This window comes from Dendrobates tinctorius, unplaced genomic scaffold (genome assembly GCF_039654945.1).
Source record: "Dendrobates tinctorius isolate UK_male_01 unplaced genomic scaffold, ASM3965494v1 ptg000171l, whole genome shotgun sequence".
Classification (NCBI taxonomy): Eukaryota; Metazoa; Chordata; class Amphibia; order Anura; family Dendrobatidae; genus Dendrobates; species Dendrobates tinctorius.
Genome location: NW_027361838.1, coordinates 11,727,908 through 11,747,259, shown reverse-complemented (window position 1 = coordinate 11,747,259; position 19,352 = coordinate 11,727,908). Strand labels below are relative to the sequence as shown.

General features: G+C 43.9%; 1 protein-coding gene across 6 annotated transcripts in view; it reads left to right on the top strand.

Moving 5' to 3' along the window:
• METTL4 (methyltransferase 4, N6-adenosine) overlaps positions 1-19,352 on the top strand; it is a 232,261-nt gene that overhangs the window by 99,506 nt on the left and 113,403 nt on the right. For all 6 annotated transcript variants that reach the window (XM_073550879.1, XM_073550878.1, XM_073550881.1 and 3 more), the window contains one exon: positions 8,196-8,262. In XM_073550879.1, the coding sequence (XP_073406980.1) occupies positions 8,196-8,262 (67 nt within the window). The remainder of the gene's footprint in view (positions 1-8,195; positions 8,263-19,352) is intronic.

Sequence of the window (19,352 nt, the reverse complement as noted above, 5' to 3'; positions counted from 1 at the left end):
GACTCCCCCCTCTTTCAGCCTAAGGGAAAGGAATAATCTAAGCAAAGAATGCGCTTTATGTGCTCAGCCTCTCCCTGACTCCTACCCCCCAACGGGAGTCCAGGGGCAAAAAAAAAACCAAAAAAAAACCAAGTAACTCTTAGTTTTGGAGGAGGTACAAGAGAGAGCCTCAGACTCCTCACTCACGTCATCATCATCATCGTCAGAAATTGACAGACGATCATGTTTTCCCCCTGGATAGTGTTGATAACCTGGTCAAATCCGTAAGAAACACTAGGGGGTGTGAGGAGACAAAAGGCGCCCAAACCACGCAAGATAACGTTTGCGGGTTTGGCAGAAAGGAAAAGGAGAGCTTTTCCAGTGATACCGGCAATTAAGGCCTAAATATAAAGAGAATGGGAAAAGCAAGATCAGAGAAGTTTTCTCCCATCGGCCTCGGAAAGGGAATATCCATTTAGTGATAAACTACTAAATGGACGAAAACTCCAAGGACGACGCTGTAGTAGCCTCCACCTCTAAACAGTCTACTATTCCGGTAGAGGATGCGGCTTTATTGTCCGACCCGTTAGACCGTAAAGCAGAAGCATCATTAAAAAGGTCATAGGAATCATCGATGGGCAATTTTAAACCAGCAGTAGCCAGCACATGCACCGCCAGATCAATGCTCATTTGGTTAGACCAGTTGGACCATCAGATCGAGCAGGGAGTATCGATGCATCCATAGACACCCTACGTTTAGCAGCAAGATCGGCGGGTCTTGAAAAGCTGGAAGGGGGACGCACATTCAAAATCTAAGATCTGTGCGAGGGTGAGTTCCTCTTTGGAAAGGCCTAGATGGCATACTCACCAAAGCAAAGAAAGGAAGAAGGCTTTCTCTGGCTCTTCTATCCCTTTCTATATGTGAACCTTTAAAAGGCGGCCGTTTGAAAGAGGAAGCAACGGAAAGATCAACGAGAAGGGTAGCATGTTTAGGAGTTCAGGATTCAGGAAAAAGGAAAAGATACTGAACAATCAGTTCCCCCAGTAGGGGGGTAGACTGAAAACTCTTTTCTCCAAAGTGGGAGTCAATAACATCCCTTAATTCATCAGTGCAACAAAAAGTCCTTGAAATGGAAATTCGGAATTTACTATCCAGGAGGGTCTTTGTTAAAGTCCCAGAGGGACAAGAGGGTGGAAGGTTCTACTCTCCTTTATTTTTAGTTCCCAAACCCGATGGTACGTTTTTAGAACAATCATAAATCTGAAAAAACTTAATACGTTTATCAAAATTATAAGTTTAAGATGGAGGCGATCAGGCCCACCATTAGGCTTCTCTTTCCAAATCGCTTATGGCGGGCATCGACCTGAAAGATGCTTACTGTCATTTCCCTATCCATGAAGGGTACCGAAGGTACCTGAGGGTCGCAATAGCATTCGAAGGCGAGATTCGTCATTTTCGATATACGGCCATGCCTTTCGGTCTCTCTCTAAAGCACCGAGAATCTTCACCAAAGTGATGCTGGAGGTGAGGGTGTATCTTCGTCAAAAAGACACTTTGATTGTGCCATACCTAGATGACTTTTTAGTTATCGGGAACTCTATCGCCCTGTTTACTAAATGTGTGGCTGATACGGTCTCATCCTTGCAGGACCTAGGCTGCATCATCAACTTCCAGAAGTCCAGACCTGTTCCACTATCCCTCCAGATGTTTTTAGGGTTCCAGTTAGACTCTATGGCCCAGAGGTGTCTACTTCCTCAAAAAAAAAAAAAAATCTATTCTCATCAAAGATAAAAGTTAGAGCAGCAATAAACAGACCACACATGTCCCTGAGAGAGGCAATGTCGTGGTTGGGGTCGCACACCTCCTGTACCCCGGCAGTTCAGTGGGCCCAACATCAATTCCGCACACTTCAACATCTCATCCTCCAGTAGGACAGACGGCTTGGCGGTCACCTCGAGAGCAAGATAACCCTGTCACAGGAAGTCTTGACTTCTCTGGTATGGTGGCTAGATAGTAACCACTGGACCACAGGAGTTCCATGGGTAATATCGTTGTCCCATACTATAACCACTGACGCTAGCCCCCAGGGCTAGGGAACCCATATGGGGAATAGCTGCTGTCAGGAAAGATGGAATAAGGAGGAACTACAATACTCATCTAACTTAAAGAAGCTGACGGCAGAAGCATGTCAGGATCCTATCAGATAACACCACCACAGTGACTTATTTAAACAGACAGGGGGGTACTCGATCAGAGACTCTGAGGTCTTCTGCAGGAAAGATCTTAAGATTAGTCAAAAATTGTTTGTCATCCCTTTCTGCCCTTCACATCAAGGGAAGAGAGCAACCAAGAAGCGGACTTCTTGAGCCGATACACACTTCAGCAGGGGGAATGGCGCCTCAATCGCCATGTCTTCAGGGACATAATGGCTCTATGGGGGCAACCTCAAGTAGGCATGTTTGCCACGAGAGAGAACAGACAAGAAAAACCATTTGCCTCCCTGTCCTTGATGGATCATCCAGACATACTAGACGGCACAATGCTGGTATGGGCAGGATGCCGGGATCGTGGAGTCTGCTGAGCAGGATCCACTGCGGCTGGAAAGGAATGGGAGACTGATGATCGTGGATTCCTGCTGTGCAGCGCCTGGAACCCGATGCCTAACAGTTTCAGTATGTTATAAACTTAGCATATGCCTTCCCTCCGATAATCCTCCTACCACAGGTCATTCGGAAGAGTAGAGAGAACAGGGCGAGAATAATTTTGATAGCATCGTTCTGGCCCAAGAAACCGTGGTTCTCATGGCTACAAACCATGTCCATGTCAGATCCCTGGGTCCTGCCGTCGATCCCCAAACCTACTCTCCCAAGGCCCTGTTTCTCCAACCCCAAGTGGATGGCCTACACTTGTCGGCGTGGAATTTGAGAGGCAGCTACTAAAAAAACAAGGTTTTCTGAAACACTAATTGCTACGCTCCTACAGAATAGGAAGCATTCTACTACTCAGATTTATACTAAAATATGAATTTTTTTTTCTGCAGTTCCATACAGCCTCTCACTCCACGGAAATTCCGATAGTTACTATCCTGGAATTTGTACAAAAAGGTAAAGAACGGGGTCTAGCAGTAAATACACTGAAGGTTTGAGTGTCTGCATTAGGAGCACTCTACTGACATAATATAACCGAAATAGGTGGGTGTCCCGATTTATTACAGCTTGTGAACGAATGACCCCTGTTCACATACCTAGAATCCCTTCTTGGGATTTAAATTTGGTTCTAGATGCCCTAACGGAAGGCCCTTTTGAACCAATAGACAATACTCCTCCTAAATACTTGTCACTCAATCGGGCCCCTTAGTAGCACTAACATCCGCTAGGAGAGTTAGCGACATTCAAGCCTTATCCATAGATCCACCCTTCCTGCAAGAAGATCAGGATAGGTTGATCCAAAAACCATATCCCTCATACCTTCCTAAGGTATCAGAAAAATTCCATGGGTCACAAGAGATACTTCTCCCCACTTTCTTCAGGGATCCCCTCCACTCCTGAAGAACAGAAATTTCACACCTTAGACGTTAAGAGAACTGTCTTAAAATACATTGAAAGGTCCAGGAGCTGGAGGCAATGTAGGGCTCTGTTCATATCTTTTCAGGGCTGAAAAAAGGGGTACAGAGCCACGAAGAGCACCTTATCCCGATGGATCAGGGATGCCATCCGATTAGCTTACTCCGCGAGAAATTGAGATCATCCGGAGAACATCAGAGCTCATTCCACTAAAGCAACGGCATCATCTTGGGCCGAGAGGGGAGACATTCAAATAGAAGCCATGTGTAAGGTGGCAATTTGGTCAACCCCTTCTACTTTCTATAATCACTATAGACGTGACCTCTCATCAAGCTGTCCGACCTAAGCTTTGGCAGGACTGTCCTTGGCACGGTGGTCCCACCCAGGTGATGGTCTCTGGAATCTCTCCAGTGGGTGCTGTCGTGGCGAAGGGTAAAAAGCCGGATTACTTACCGGTAATGCTCTTTTAATGAGTCCACGCAGCACCCGCTCACTACCCTCCCTATAAAGATAATAGCGATAGATACACCATGTATTAATAGTGTATTCCCTAAATATGAAGTAAATAGGTTAAACTTAAAGTGCAATAACTTTGCCTAACTATTGGCGGGCCTCCTGATACTCTGAAATACAACTGAGGTGGAGAGGCGGACCGCCCCCTTTTATGTCTCTGTAGGTTTCCTGTTCCTTTGGGGCGGATCCCGCTACCTCCAGTGGGTGCTGTCGTGGACTCATTAAAAGAGCATTACCGGTAAGTAATCCGGCTTTTACGAGGCTACACACATCTGGTTGGCATGTGACTGCATTTATGCAAATCACGTTTGTGGTCACTTACCTCCTCCTGACATCAGCACAGGAAAATCGTGACCACACGTGCGATGCGCGCTGTGAGTTGATATGTCTACAGTCACATATAATGACTGCAACTTGAGCCCCCAGCTTGGACATCTGCTTTAAGGCCATGTTCACACGTTTAGTATTTGGTCAGTGTTTTACATCAGTTGTATTTGTAAGCCAAAACTAGGAGTTGGTGAAAAATGCAGAAGAAGTTAACATTTTGTATTATACTTTTCCTTTGATTGTTCCACTCCGGATTTTGGCTTACAAATATGAGGTAAAATGCTGACCAAATACTAAACATATGAACTTGGCCGAAAGCTGTGTTTTGATACATCAGATATTTATGGATGTGGTATGACAAATGTGTGTTTTTCTTTATTTTTACAGGAGGGTGATTCAAACATTTACATTTAGTCCCTTTAGGGGACTTGAACCTGCGATCACCTGATAGGTTGTTCTATATGATGCATTGTAACAGTATTGCAGTAGATGACTAAACTCCTACTTTCATATGTAGCCCAGCCTGAATGCCACCACGTGGTGCCGATGGGTTGCCATGGTAGTTGCAGAGGGTTCCATATCTCCTTTGAAGCCTAGTACCTGGCTGGGCTTCATATGAGACTGAGTTTGTTATCTACTGGTACAGTTTTCTACAAGTACAGTTTTGTAGAGATTGGGCTCCATGAGAATGGGCAAAGCTGAATTTTAAATTTTCCACTTGGGCAATACTATTCCTGATGAACAATATTGCCTTCGAATATTCTTATTACAGGTGTCAGGAAACTTCATTTGTTTGCCCTGTGCGATCGGTCACTGTCCCATCCTCTGATGCATCTATGTCATATTGAAGAATCTGCTGTTTGTGTTAAGAAGCTCCTGGTGACCTAGCATTACATTCAGCTACTTTTCTGCTTGGACAAAATGGTCTAGACTTATTTATTAATATTTTCTAGCTCCTTAAAGTGGTTTTCCCACCATGACATTTATCCTCTAAGCACATGATCGGATAAAATGTTTGATTTCTGTGGTTTCCACGAGTGACAACCTAGTGTACAACTTATCTATCTGCACCAAGCCCCTAGAGAATGTATGTAGTGGCCACATGCAAGTGCGACCTTCCCATGCCATTTATTTGTTACAACAAATAAGAATACCCTATTCTAGGAATCCATGGCCATCTCTACAGATGGAGCCCTAGCATTTTCCCTTTTTGCACAGGTTGGGTTTTTTTTTTTTAAAAAAAAGCCTTTCTCACAAATGACATCTATGTCCTGTTATAGTATATTCTCACGCCCTTTGTTAGAGGGGTTTTCCACTGCTTGGTCGACCCCTTATCTGTAGTCCTCGCTATAAATTAAGTTCAGTTATTGCACTGGTGCCCTTCCATCCAATGTTTGCCTAATGGTGCAGTCATGACCTTTTGCCATGTGAGTTCTGCAGCTAATTAGTAGCCATTGATGGATGCCTGAGTTTCGTCTGACTACTGATTGTTCTTAAAGGTTAGTGGGAGCACTACTACCCATCAGAAGCATAACAATGTCTTGAGAGTGTGAGCAGGTTGCGAGATGCAGTGATGGACAGGAGTCAGAGCCAGGGTTAACAATGTTACTTAACAGGGAATACTCCACGCATGGAGGTAATGGGTTAAACAGGTAAATAAACAGTACAGTTTGTAAAGGATATTCAGGGATAAAGAGCAACAGATAGAGTAACGGCAGTTCTGTTGAATTCTGGCTAGAAAGTCAGTAGCTCCTCAGACTATGAAGTCAGTGGCGCCGACAATGGCAGGCGCGGTGTATTTTCTAATGGGATCCTGTAGACAACAATTCCTCGTCTTTTGGCGGCAGTGGTCGGTCTCCAGTACCTTCCGCTGTGCCTAGTCCATATGCTGCAGTGGCTGAAAAGGGTACGGGCCGCAGTACTGTACGAGCGCCACGTGTCTCAGAAAATATTAACTGGCAAAACTCAGGGCACCAGTGTCAGTCCTGTACTCGATCCTTCTAATGTGGCACGTGCGCCGTACTCGTGCTCATGGAGCGTACGGCACCTTGCTCTCTGGTAATCGCTGGCACACTGCACCTCTCTCTGTAGTCACCGGGATCCCACTGCACATTCCTCTCCCTCTCTGATCCCCGCTGTTGGCGGCATGAGACAGCGAATGCTGGCCTGCATGCTGCTGATGCTCCCAGGACTGAGAACTCCTCTGCCTAGCTGCTGCTGCTGTACACACGGCTCCCCTCAGTGCAGCGGTCCCCTGCAGACGGCAGGGGACCCTCTCAGTGCGGTCTGTCGTGGCGCCGGTACTGTGTGGGGATGGGAAGCGGAGTGCGACGCTCACCTGAGTTGCTCGCTGCCCTCTGTTTGCGCCAAACTCCTCTGCTGCGCATGCTTTTTCCTTTTATATCCCCGCCCCCCTCGGACAGGAGTGTCGTCCCATGTGCTATTGCTTCTTCCAGGAAACGGGTAAGTCCGCCTCACTAAAGCTTCCCCCAAGGTAACAGGGAATGCAGCCTTTCTAGTTACGGACCCGGGACACAGGTACCCACGGTCTCGTCGTCTCCTTTACAAGAGCACCAGTGCCATCATTGCCGAAGCGATGCCAATGTACTGAGTTGAGCATAAGGTGTAGCATTTTTTTAATTTTTTTTTTTAAATATAAAGAAAGCAGAAATCTTAAAAACCCTGGTCTCCCTCTCCTGAAGATCTGCTACTGGATACTGAACCCTTATAGGAACAGATTAGCTGCATTTCTGTTACAATGAGTAAAGTCAATGAGTGGTCATTAATGTGTTAAATTATTGGGTATGTGTTTCAGATTTGTCCATAACTCCACACTAATACATTTTTCTTCTTCAATTCTCTGCAGACTGCTCTCACAATTTAGCAATTTGTTTTAAATGTTAAGGAACATCCAATAAATGTCTGCAGTGATGGATGGTTGGTTCTTGAAAGCTTTGTCTGGATAAACCTAAGTTAATCCTTTAAATACCTTAGACACGAAATGGTGTCTCATACGTTGAATTTTTTTCCACGCCGGCAAGTAATTATGCTGTTGGCTTTTTTTTCTGATTTAAAGGATCCCGATATATTTGTTTCATGTTAAAAGATGGCATAACTATTTCTTATTTTTAGATTAGTGGGGGTGGCAGCCCACCACTGGAATCCTCAATCCCGAAAACAGGGAATGTAAGTAAGCAGGTTCAGCATCGCAGTCAGTTGTCGGTGCCTGTTGAAGGAAAATAAACATCCTTAATGAACTTCCTGCAATGATAAATAGATCTAAATAAAAAAGAATGTTAAACTATTAATATTTGTAATTTACAAAAGTTAGCCAAAAGTAATCAGTGAAATATAGATTATAAAAATATTTACAAATGGCTGTAAACACTTTATTTTTGTGGAAGATCTGGACATTTTTGCCATATTTTATCCACATTAGGCCGCCAACTGCCTATGTATAGATACAGAAATGGTACACATTTGCATTCTCTCATTGCGCCATTGATGGCGATATTCACATGATTTATCCACTTTTCCACTTCCTTGGCAGTTCCCTGCCACATTATTTTTTTGCGCAGGATTTGTTTAGGGCATGCGCCAATACAATCTTCTCCGGATAAGTGTCCGTTTACCTTTTAGCCTCTCGCCACCCGGCTCGACTTGATTTGAATGGTCTCGCCTAAACACAAATAGCTCCGCTATATTCACATATTACAAGCACTATAAAACCTCCTTAATGCCGATCAATGAGAGAAATTCAATGTGAAATCCGGTACCAATTGATTTTTCTCTAATTTATTTTTTCCTTCCAGATAAAAAATACAGTATCATTGTCATTGATCCACCTTGGGAAAATAAATCAGTCAAGAGGAGTAAGAGGTAATTGCTTGTTAACTTTTTCATTGTTGGTATTTGTTTTTCATTATTTTCTTTGAAAGAAAATGCTTAGAAAATGTTATATTTCTCAAGTTAAAAATGTTCATATAAGTATAAGATGACACTGAAGTAGGGTAGCATGGTGGCTCAGTAGTTAGCACTGTTACTTTGCTGCACTGGGCTCCTGGGTTTTAATCCCACCAAGGAGAACATCTACAATGAGTTTATATGTCCTTCCCATGTTTATGTGGGTTTCTTCCAAGTGCTTCTTCTGTTTGTGAGCCCCAATGGGGACAGCGATGCTTATCTCTGTGAAGTGCTGTGGAATTAATAGCACTATATAAAGGAGTAAAATAAATAAGTAGCGGATAACAAAATGGTTCAGGAAAATAAGTAAAAACAAGAATTCATAGAAGGTGTATAGCATAAATTAGTCAAAATGCTTTAACAAAGCAAGCCAAAGCTAGTAATTATGCTAACTATACACATTCAACTCTGGCTTATAAGGGAGAAGTAGTGAGTAGGGATGAGCGAACCTGAACTGGAAGGTTTGGGGTTTGTACTAAACTTCTAGTGTCCGGTAACCCAACCCCGAACACGGACTACTTACTGTATGTCCGGTTTCCTGTTCGGGTTCGTCATCCTAATGAAGTTTGTTAAAAGGCTGCAGCGCAGCCAGTCAACAAGTTTTAAAGGGAACCTGTCAGCAGGTTTGTGCATAGTAACCTACCCACACAGTGTGAGGTACCTACCCACAATGTGAGGTACCTACCCACAGTGTCAGGTACACTACAACAAAATGGCGGCGTTTGCGCAGTAGCATCTCTCGGTATGAGATAGATGCTACTGTGCAAGCGCCTCTGCTGGCTCCTTGTTGGCATGCGTAGTAGCATCTATCGTGTACCGAGAGATGTTACTGCACAAGCACCACCGCTGGCGCCATTTTGTTGTAGTGTACATTTTTTTGGCTGCAGCAAGTAGGGGCCGGCGGCCAACAGCATTGTATTGATGGTGTTATTTTGTTCTTTGAAACACAGGAAGATAATAGGCACTAATCGGTAAGAGAGTGCGTAGGCGCCGCCATTTTGATTAAATGACATGCTTTTTTTTTCAAATGCATACATTAGTATATTCATTATGTAAGCTAGGGGGCAGGACAGTGAGGGATCGGTGACCTGCCTGTAGTCTGCATTATAAATATCTAATCAGAGCACCACATAGATGAACCCCGTCTTAGGGCACGAGAATCTCATTAACACAAAGCTGAAAATAAAGATTAATAAAAAACAAGAAGATCGATTTAATCAACCAAGGAATCATTTTATTCAGTATAACAGCGCCGACCTGACATTGTGTGTAGGTTACTATGCACAATCCTGCTTGTTCCCTTTAAGGTTGTAGGCACTTGCAGCTCCATTACAGCCATATCAAGTAATAGTATGGCCGTGATTGACCGACACAACAAGTGCTTAAGTCCTTTTTCTATCCACATTTGTTTACAGGTCAGCTGTCCTGCACTTACCCCTATTTTGCTTCCTTAACTTCGACCATTTTACAGCCATTTAACAGCACCAAATTTCTGATCTCCTTTGACGATCAAACCAAACTTTTAACTGTGTTTTTTGAATCTGCTAAACCCGAATATCCTCGGGTCAGCTCATCACTAGTAGAGAACGTGGCTTATTCATGCCCTGATATAGAATTTAGAATGTATAGAAGGGATTGCCTTGATGTCTACATGTTTTTATCAGAGGTTGTGATGATGGTATGTAGCCTCCTCTACGCCTTGTTTTGTAGTTGTGTATGAAGGATGCGTTTACATGTTGCTGCAGCCCAATTTGGAGAAACTGCACCCTCTTCATGAGTTGGGTTTCGAATAGCTTGTTGATTGGGCACACAATTTTACTGGTAAAACTGCAGTTTATTTCTACAAGGCAATGTTTCTATTAACAATCATGTTGAAGGGATTGTCCGTCAAATAGGCAATGTGTTTCCAAGTTCTTGTGAAACCTTTTTCCAGGCCTCATTGACTTGTCTGGTTCTTACACCTAAGCTAATTCATTTAGACTGGAATTTTACATGCTATTCGTAAAGAACAGGCATGGCGAGGTAAAAAGCGTGGAATTCATTAAGAGGCGCAACTGCATAATGTATTCAGCATATCTTCTCAGTGGTGTGTGCTTCACCCATAATGCTACTACAGGAGTGAAGCGACTGACATTTCTAGCTTAAAGGAATATTCTAATCTCCAATATCCTATCCCAATGTGTAGTATGTAAAATAATAATATTATGAGCAAATACCTCTAATTAGAAAAGTAGTGCAGTTCTGATAAGCTTTGCGCTTACTCCGTCTGCAGGGCAGTGCAGTAGCATAGGTATCCTTGGTTACTACCACTAACTGTCATCATGAATGTTCGTAACCATGGGTTAAGTGACATAGCTTATCAGACGAACCATACTACATTTCTATTTAGTAGTATTTAATATTATGATTAAACCTAGGAGGCTTTGGAGGTTGTACAGTGCCTTATTGGAGACTTCTGTTGCCGAAAGGACCAAACAACAAATTAAGATCTTCCTTACCCGACTTATCTATAACAATTGACGACATCACGCTTTCCTCCGTACCGGAGGTCCGCTGCCTCGGAGTAACCCTTGACTCTGCCCTGTCCTTCAACCGCACATCCAAGCTCTCTCCACCTCCTGTTGCCTCCAGCTCAAAAATATTTCCAGAATCCGTCCCTTCCTCAACCCTTATTCTACTAAAATGCTTGTGCATGCCCTCATCATCTCCCGCCTCGACTATTGCAACATCCTTTTCTGTGGCCTCCCTGCTAACACCCTCGCACCTCTCCAGTCCATCCTTAACTCTGCCGCCCGACTAATTCCTCTCCTCGCTACTCCTCCACTTCTCCCCTCTGCAAATCTCTTCACTGGCTCCCATTCCCTCAGCGTATCCAATTCAAATTACTAATACTGACCAGGGGAAGAGTCTTGAGGAGATCATTTGCATATTCCCAGTGCCTTCTGGGAAAAGTGAAGAGTCTCCGCGAGCTCCTTGATCACTGGATTTTGGCCGTTGCAGCTGAAAAGAGGACATCGGAAAACCAGGGGAAGAGTCTTGAGGAGATCATTTGCATATTCCCAGTGCCTTCTGGGATAAGTGAAGAGTCTCCGCGAGCTCCTTGATCACTGGGTTTTGGCCGTTGCAGCTGAAAAGAGGACATCGGAAAACCATTTGAATTTTGACTCATCTTTCATCGTTTTTAAGAAATATCAATATGGAAGAGGCCAGGAGCCATTTGGTGAGCTGCATTTCTTGCTACATGTTCACAGACTTACCAGTGGAAAAGCCAAACTTCACATGCCACAAATGCAAGCTTGTGTCCCTGTTGGAGGAAAAGTTGCAAAATCTCGAAGAGAGGTTAGCTACGTTGAAGACCATTAAGGAAGGTGAAGAGTTCTTAGACAGAGCAGAATTATCTCTTCATGTTACAGGAAGAGAAGAAATTCGAAATGCACCTGAAGAAACAGAGGAATGGAGACATGTGACCCAGAGAAGCAGGAGGATCAGGAGGCAGTCAGCACCCATACTTCTCAGTAACCAGTACCAGGCTCTTACACAGGAGAGCGATGAAGAAATACATCAGGATAAGACTTTGCCCACAAACAGCAACCTTGTACGCCTTCAGAGTCCTCCTGGATGGAGAAAGAAAAATGTTGTGAAGAAGAAACGGAGAGTGGTGGTCATGGGGGATTCCCTGATGAGAGGAACAGAGGCCGCTATCTGCAGACCGGATATAACTTCAAGAGAAATGTGCTGTCTTCCAGGTGCAAAAATTAAAGATGTGACTGACAGGATATCAGGACTCTTCAGACCTACAGATGACTACCCATTCCTGCTACTACATGTGGGGACAAATGACACTGCAAGAAACGACCTGGAAACCATCTGCAGAGACTTTGAAGACTTAGGCAAGAAAGTGAAAGAACTGGGAGCGCAGGTGGTCTTCTCTTCCATCCTCCCAGTGGATGGCCATGGAACAAGGAGGTGGAATAAGATTCTGCAGGTGAACAACTGGCTACGTCGATGGTGCCGTCAGCAACGATTTGGATTTATGGATCACGGAGTGAATTACTTTTACGATGGACTACTTGCTAGAGATGGGGTGCACCTTACGAAGACTGGAAAACATGTATTTGGAAGTCGCCTTGCTACACTTGTAAGGAGAGCTTTAAACTAGAACAACATGGGAAGGGAAGCAAAAGACCAGAAAAAGCCATACATCTGACAAATGCTATTGAGAACTCTGCTATTAGAAGTGGAAAGGAAGAACAAAGACAAAAGAATCTAAATAATAAAAATATTGGAGAAAGAGAAACCAATCACAAACTAAAATGTTTCTATACTAATGCACAAAGCATGGGCAACAAACAAGGAGAATTGGAACTACTAACTCAGGAAAAGAAATATGTTGTCATTGGAGTCACTGAAACTTGGTGGGACGATACACATTATTGGAATACAAGACTAGAAGGATACAACTTATTTTCAAGAAACAGACTTTATAAACGAGGAGGAGGTGTCGCATTGTATGTTAGAAACGCGTATATCTGCACGGAGATTGAAGCTTCAGAGACTGGGAGTACTGTGGAAGCTGTTTGGGTAAGAATACAAGGACAGAACAATGGAAATGACACCATTGTAGGCATTTACTACAGGCCGCCTGTGCAAGCTGAAGATATGGATGAACTCTTTATGCATCAAATGGCCAAGTTCTCCAAAAAATATGACATAGTTGTCATGGGAGATTTCAACTATCCAGACATTTGTTGGGAATCTCTCTCAGGCAAAACTAACAGGTCAAGGAAATTCTTATCCTCTCTTGCTGACAACTTTATCTTCCAAAAGGTAGGGGAGAAAACAAGGGGAACTGCTACCTTGGATCTAATCCTTACAAACAGGGAGGAAATGGTTGAGGAGGCAAAAGTGGCTGGGACCCTAGGAGGTAGCGACCATGCTATTTTAGAATTTTGGATAACTAGAGGAGGAAGACATGTGAAGACTCAGACTTCAAAGTTAGATTTCAGAAAGGCAGATTTTAAGGGATTCAGAAAGAGAATTGGAGGGATCCAATGGCTGGATATCCTTAAAGACAAGAAGAATATAATGCTGTCTGCAGAACCTGCAGGGAGCAAATCAGATTATCTAAAGCTGACAATGACTTGAGGCTTTCAAGAGATGTCAAAAGCAATAATAAAGGATTTTGGGGATATGTCAAAAGTAAAAGAAAAAAGTCAAAGATGCTATAGGATTTTTACAGGATGAAAATGATGAAATGGTAAGACAGGATGTTGAGAAGGCCGAACTTTTAAATTCCTATTTTGCATCTGTTTTCTCTCAGAAAGGAAATGTAACATCAACTGTTCTTCACTGTCCTATTAAGGGAATAGAAGAATCCAGGATATCTATAAACAGAAAGATAGTGAGGAAACACTTAGCTAACCTAAACGAATTCAAGTCACCAGGTCCAGATGAATTACACCCCAGAGTACTGAAGGAGATAGCAGAAGAAATTTCTGAACCCCTCTCCATAATCTTTGAAAATTCTTGGAGAACAGGAGAAGTCCCAGAAGACTGGAGAAGAGCAAATGTTGTTCCTATCTTCAAAAAGGGGAAGAAGGTGGACCCAGGCAACTATAGGCCGGTGAGTCTGACTTCTATACCAGGAAAGATCTTTGACCAAATTATTAAACAACATGTATGTCAGTACCTGGATAAGAATGAAGTGATTAAACAGAGTCAGCATGGGTTTGTAACTAATAAGTCATGTCAGACTAACTTAATTTCCTTCTATGATGGAATCACTGATTGGGTGGATCAAGGAAATGCTGTAGATATAGTATATCTTGACTTCAGCAAAGCATTTGACAAAGTATCTCATACAATCCTTATTGAAAAAATGTCTAAGTATGGAATGGACAAGGCAACTGTTAGGTGGATTCATAACTGGCTTAGTCATCGGACCCAAAGAGTGGTCGTAAATGGCTGCACATCCAGTTGGAAGAATGTCTCAAGTGGGGTACCACAGGGCTCTGTCCTGGGCCCTGTATTGTTCAACATATTTATCAACGATTTAGATAAAGGAATTGAGGGTAAACTGATTAAATTTGCTGATAACACAAAGCTAGGAGGGATAGCAAATACTAGAGAAGAGAGAGAGCGGATTCAAAAAGATATAAATAAACTGGAGAAGTGGGCAGCAACAAACAGAATGGTTTTTAACAGGGAAAAATGCAAAGTACTACATCTGGGCAATAAAAATGAAAAAAGCATATACAGAATGGGAGGAATAGGGCTAAGCAACAGCACATGTGAAAAAGACTTGGGCATACTAATAGATCACAGACTGAATGAGTCAACTGTGTGATGCAGCAGCAAAAAAGGCAAATGCAATTCTAGGATGTATTAACAGAAGCATACAGTCTAGATCACGTGAAGTCATTATTTCCCTCTACTCCTCTTTGGTCAGACCTCATCTGGAATATTGTGTCCAGTTTTGGGCACCACATTTTAAAAAAGACATCAACAAACTGGAGCAAGTTCAGAAAAGAGCGACCAGAATGGTGACCGGTCTGCAAACCCTGTCTTATCAGGAAAGGTTGCAGGATTTGGGAATGTTTAGTTTGCAAAAGAGAAGACTGAGAGGAGACTTAATAGCTGTCTACAAATATCTAAAGGGCTGTCACATTGTAGAAGGATCAACTTTATTCTCATTTGCACAAGGAAACACTAGAAGCAATGGGATGAAACTGAATGGGAGGAGACACAGATTAGATATTAGAAAAAACTTTTTGACAGAGTGATCAATGAGTGGAACAAGCTGCCACGAGAAGTGGTGAGTTCTCCTTCAATGGGAGTCTTCAAACAGAGGCTGGACAGACATCTGACTGGGATGATTTAGCGAATCCTGCATTGAGCAGGGGGTTGGACCAGATGGTCCAGGAGGTCCCTTCCAACTCTACGATTCTATGATTCTATGACCTACAAGGCCATCTATAACCTGTCTCCTCCATATATCTCTGAACTAATCTCCAGATACCTTCCCTCAGGTAATCTCCGGTCCTCTCAAGACCTCCTTCTCTCCTCCACACTTATTCGCTCCTCACCCAACCACCTCCAAGACTTCTCCCGAATAGCCCCCATCCTCTGGAATTCTTTGCCCTAACACGTCCGACTATCAACCACAATCGGATCCTTCAGACGGAACCTGAAAACCCATCTCTTCAGAAAAGCTTACAGCCTGCAATGATCCCCGCTGCCTCCTCACCACTACTGGAGCTACTGCCTCACCATCATGGGAGCTGCTGCAACCCCTCAACCTACTGTCTCCTTCCCCACCATCCTGTAGAATGTAAGCCCGGAAGGACAGGGTCCTCTCTCCCCTCTATATCAGTAACTGATATCAGTAATTTGTATGTAACCCCTTCTCCTGTACAGCACCATGGAATCAATGGTGCTATATAAATAAATAATAATAATAAACCTACTGCATATTGGGATAGGATTTTGGAGATGGGAATACCCCTTAAAGTTTTGCCACCAACGTTGTCTAACTTGCGAATTCAGCAGGCGGATGCTGCAATGCTCCATCCTACCCCTGCAGTACCCATTTTGGTGTAGATGGGCGAGACAGCTGAGAAAATGCCAAAGTGTTATATGTCAGAAAACTTGCATTAACGCCCCGATCAATTGATCCTAATATATTTTGGACCTTTTAAATGGTTTCTCTGAGACTGTGACAGAAATATAATGGTTATAGTCATATATTTTAATCTGCAACTAGTCCTAGTCACATGTCAATGTAGGTTTCTGCCTGCAGAAATACTGATCTAGACATAAATATCAACTGTCAGGGGAACAGCGTCGCGAACAAACCTTCCTCAGCCACAGAGCAAGGCTGTTAGATTTTTCTCTCCTGAGCACATGCATTTTATCTTTTGATCCTTCCCTGCTCACTGCTTAGTTCCTGTGCTCTGCTGTGAAGTTGGCAGACTGACTCAGCAGAGCAGAAAAAGAAGTCCTCCTTCAGCCCTGCTCTTGGTCTGTGTGAGCAGACCAGGTCATTTTGTAAAAAAAAAAAAATTGTTCCTCTGATGATTGAGACACTTGTATCTAGTGGTATTTCTGCGGGATGCAACCTGTCTTGACAAGTGACTAGGATGGAGTTGCAGCATGAAATATGTGACTGCAGTCAACAGCCGTTTTCATTACATTCTCAGAGAAGCCATTTAAGAACCAAGTGGTTTTTTTCTTCTCTCTCTGTGTAGCTGCATTGGGCCCATTTTTAGTCTGTGTGGTAAGTTGTGAGTTGGCAGTGTGAGAAAAGAGGACTGGCTTTACTGTTGAAATGAGCAGTTAACCTGCATCCTTCACATACTGAATGTCTGATGACCTATTGAGACAGGAGGGAGAACCACCTAACCTGGGACCAGATTTCGTAGACCAGGGATGGGGAATCTCTGGCCCGCACTAACCTTCTCAAAAGGCAGATTCCTGGGGATTGCCGTGCTTGGGCAGCCTGCGCTTTAATTTCTTCTTGCACAGCGAGCAAACAGCATTCAATACTGAACGCTGCAGTGTTTGCAATGAAGAATTACATCCTAAATCTGGCCAGTGTTAGCATCCGGACACATCCTGTAGGTAGAATTTGCACAGAAAGCATTCCCGTCCCTCTGATCAGGGCTGCAGCCCCACCCCAGCATCTCCTGTGATGTGTGCACCAGCCCCAAATGTCTCCTGTGATGTATGCACCAGCCCCAAATGTCTCCTGTGATGTATGCACCAGCTCCTGTCTCCCATGATGTATGTGCTCCAATCCTGGTGTCACGTATGCAGGGGTGAACCTAGCCTCTGTGCTGCCTGAGGCGAAGTGCAGAACGACGCCCCCCCCCCCCCCCAGTAAATTTTTTAAAATCCGTAGAAATTAATCTGTTTCATATCCTGTAAAAATGAGGACAATAGTGGACACTTTAATTTAGAGAAATAGAAAAAAAAAAATGTCCAAATTCAAGGATGTCACATGATCACACACACACATACAAGAACCTCACAGATGAATCCAGAACAAGGGTCATCAATGGCAATGGCAGGCCTGGCATAAGCATAGAGAGACACAATGATGGCTGCAGTGCGGTGGCCATGTAGGCAGACGCAGTCCTGCATCCTTATAGCATACACACAGTGGCAGACACTGATTGCCAACCTATTATCTCTGGCACACGCATACAAAACTCTGGGCAGCTCCAATGTGGCCGCTGCCTGGCACTGACCAGTCAGACATGTCCACCATGCAGCACCATACTCACACCACATACAACCACCTGGAGTCTGAGCATCAACAAGTCACCACTGCACTAAGGTGGCAAAATGGCGCGTCTTCCCCAACAGACCACGCCTTCTCCCAAATCGCTTAGCCAATCACAAGCGGCGCGCACAGGGCTGTCCGGAGCTAATAGCAGGGGGCTTCCTATTGGGTTGAGTAAGGGAAGTGAGAGAGGGAAGGGGGAACGAGCTCAACAGACTCAGGAGAAACATGGCTGAATGCCTGTATGTACTGAGGAGCAGCATTGGACGTGGTGTGTAAGTTATGTGCAATCAGTCCTGCAGCAGAGACATACTGTATGTGAAAGGGACAATGCATCCTGCATCGGGGTGTACAGAGATCATGGGGCCCCAAAGCAGAAGTTCTCATGGCTTCCCCCCTCCAAAAAAAAAACAAAAAAAAAAACTGTCTAGGTCACATAGGTACAAATCTCACATCTTTGCCTCCGTTGCAAAGTAATTTTCCTCCTATTGGAGCCCCCAGATTCCTCTTTCATTGCCCCAATAAAGTATGATGCTAACAAAGGTGCCGCACCATATGACCCCCACAGTGATTCCTCCACACGCACAGTATGATGACCTTACTGGACCCCCTCAACTATCCCGCCACAGTATGATCCCCAACTGTGAGCCCCACATAGCCCTCCATACTGTATAAAGGACCTACGTAGGCCCCCATCACAGCCCTGCATAAAGTTTAAAGGCTTCTTCATAGCTCTTCAAGTATTATCATGCCCCCCACACAGCCCTACAAATATTATAATTACTTCCATATAGTATAATTGGCTTCATATAGTCCTCCATATATTATAATGCACCCCCACAGTCCTCCATGTAGTATATTGCCAGCATGTGATATTCATCAAAGGCAAGGATACAACTTTTGACGTATATGAACATCAAAGGTGGTGAAGGGGTTAAATTACATTACATACTTGTATACAGCACACATATACTGGACAACACATGCTCATTACATACACATATAGTCACAGACACACATCATACATGTCCTTCATACACACATGCTATATAACAGATGCACAGCAGGTACACATCATATACACAGAACATGCATGCAGGATAAGTGTATATACACACACTCCAGTATACGCAAAATATATCTAAACACAGACACAACCCCCCCCACACACAAACACAACCCACACACACACACACACACACACACCTGCAAAGACACAACCCACACACCGTTAACACAGAGACACAACCCACACACAAACCCACACCGACACACAACAGACAACCCACACACCACACAACAGAGACACAGGACCACACAGAGAGACACAACCCATACACCACACAATACAGAGAGACACAACCCATACACCACACAATACAGAGAGACACAACCCATACACAAACCCACACCGACACACGAGACAACCCACACACCACACAGAGACACAACCCACACACCACACAACAGAGACACAACCCACACACCACACAACACAGACACAACCCATACACCACACAACAGAGAGACAACCCATACACCACACAACAGAGACACAGGACCACACAGAGAGACACAACCCATACACCACACAATACAGAGAGACACAACCCATACACCACACAATAAAGAGAAACACAACCCATACACCACACAATACAGAGAGACACAACCCATACACCACACAATACAGAGACACAGCCCATACACAAACCGACACACG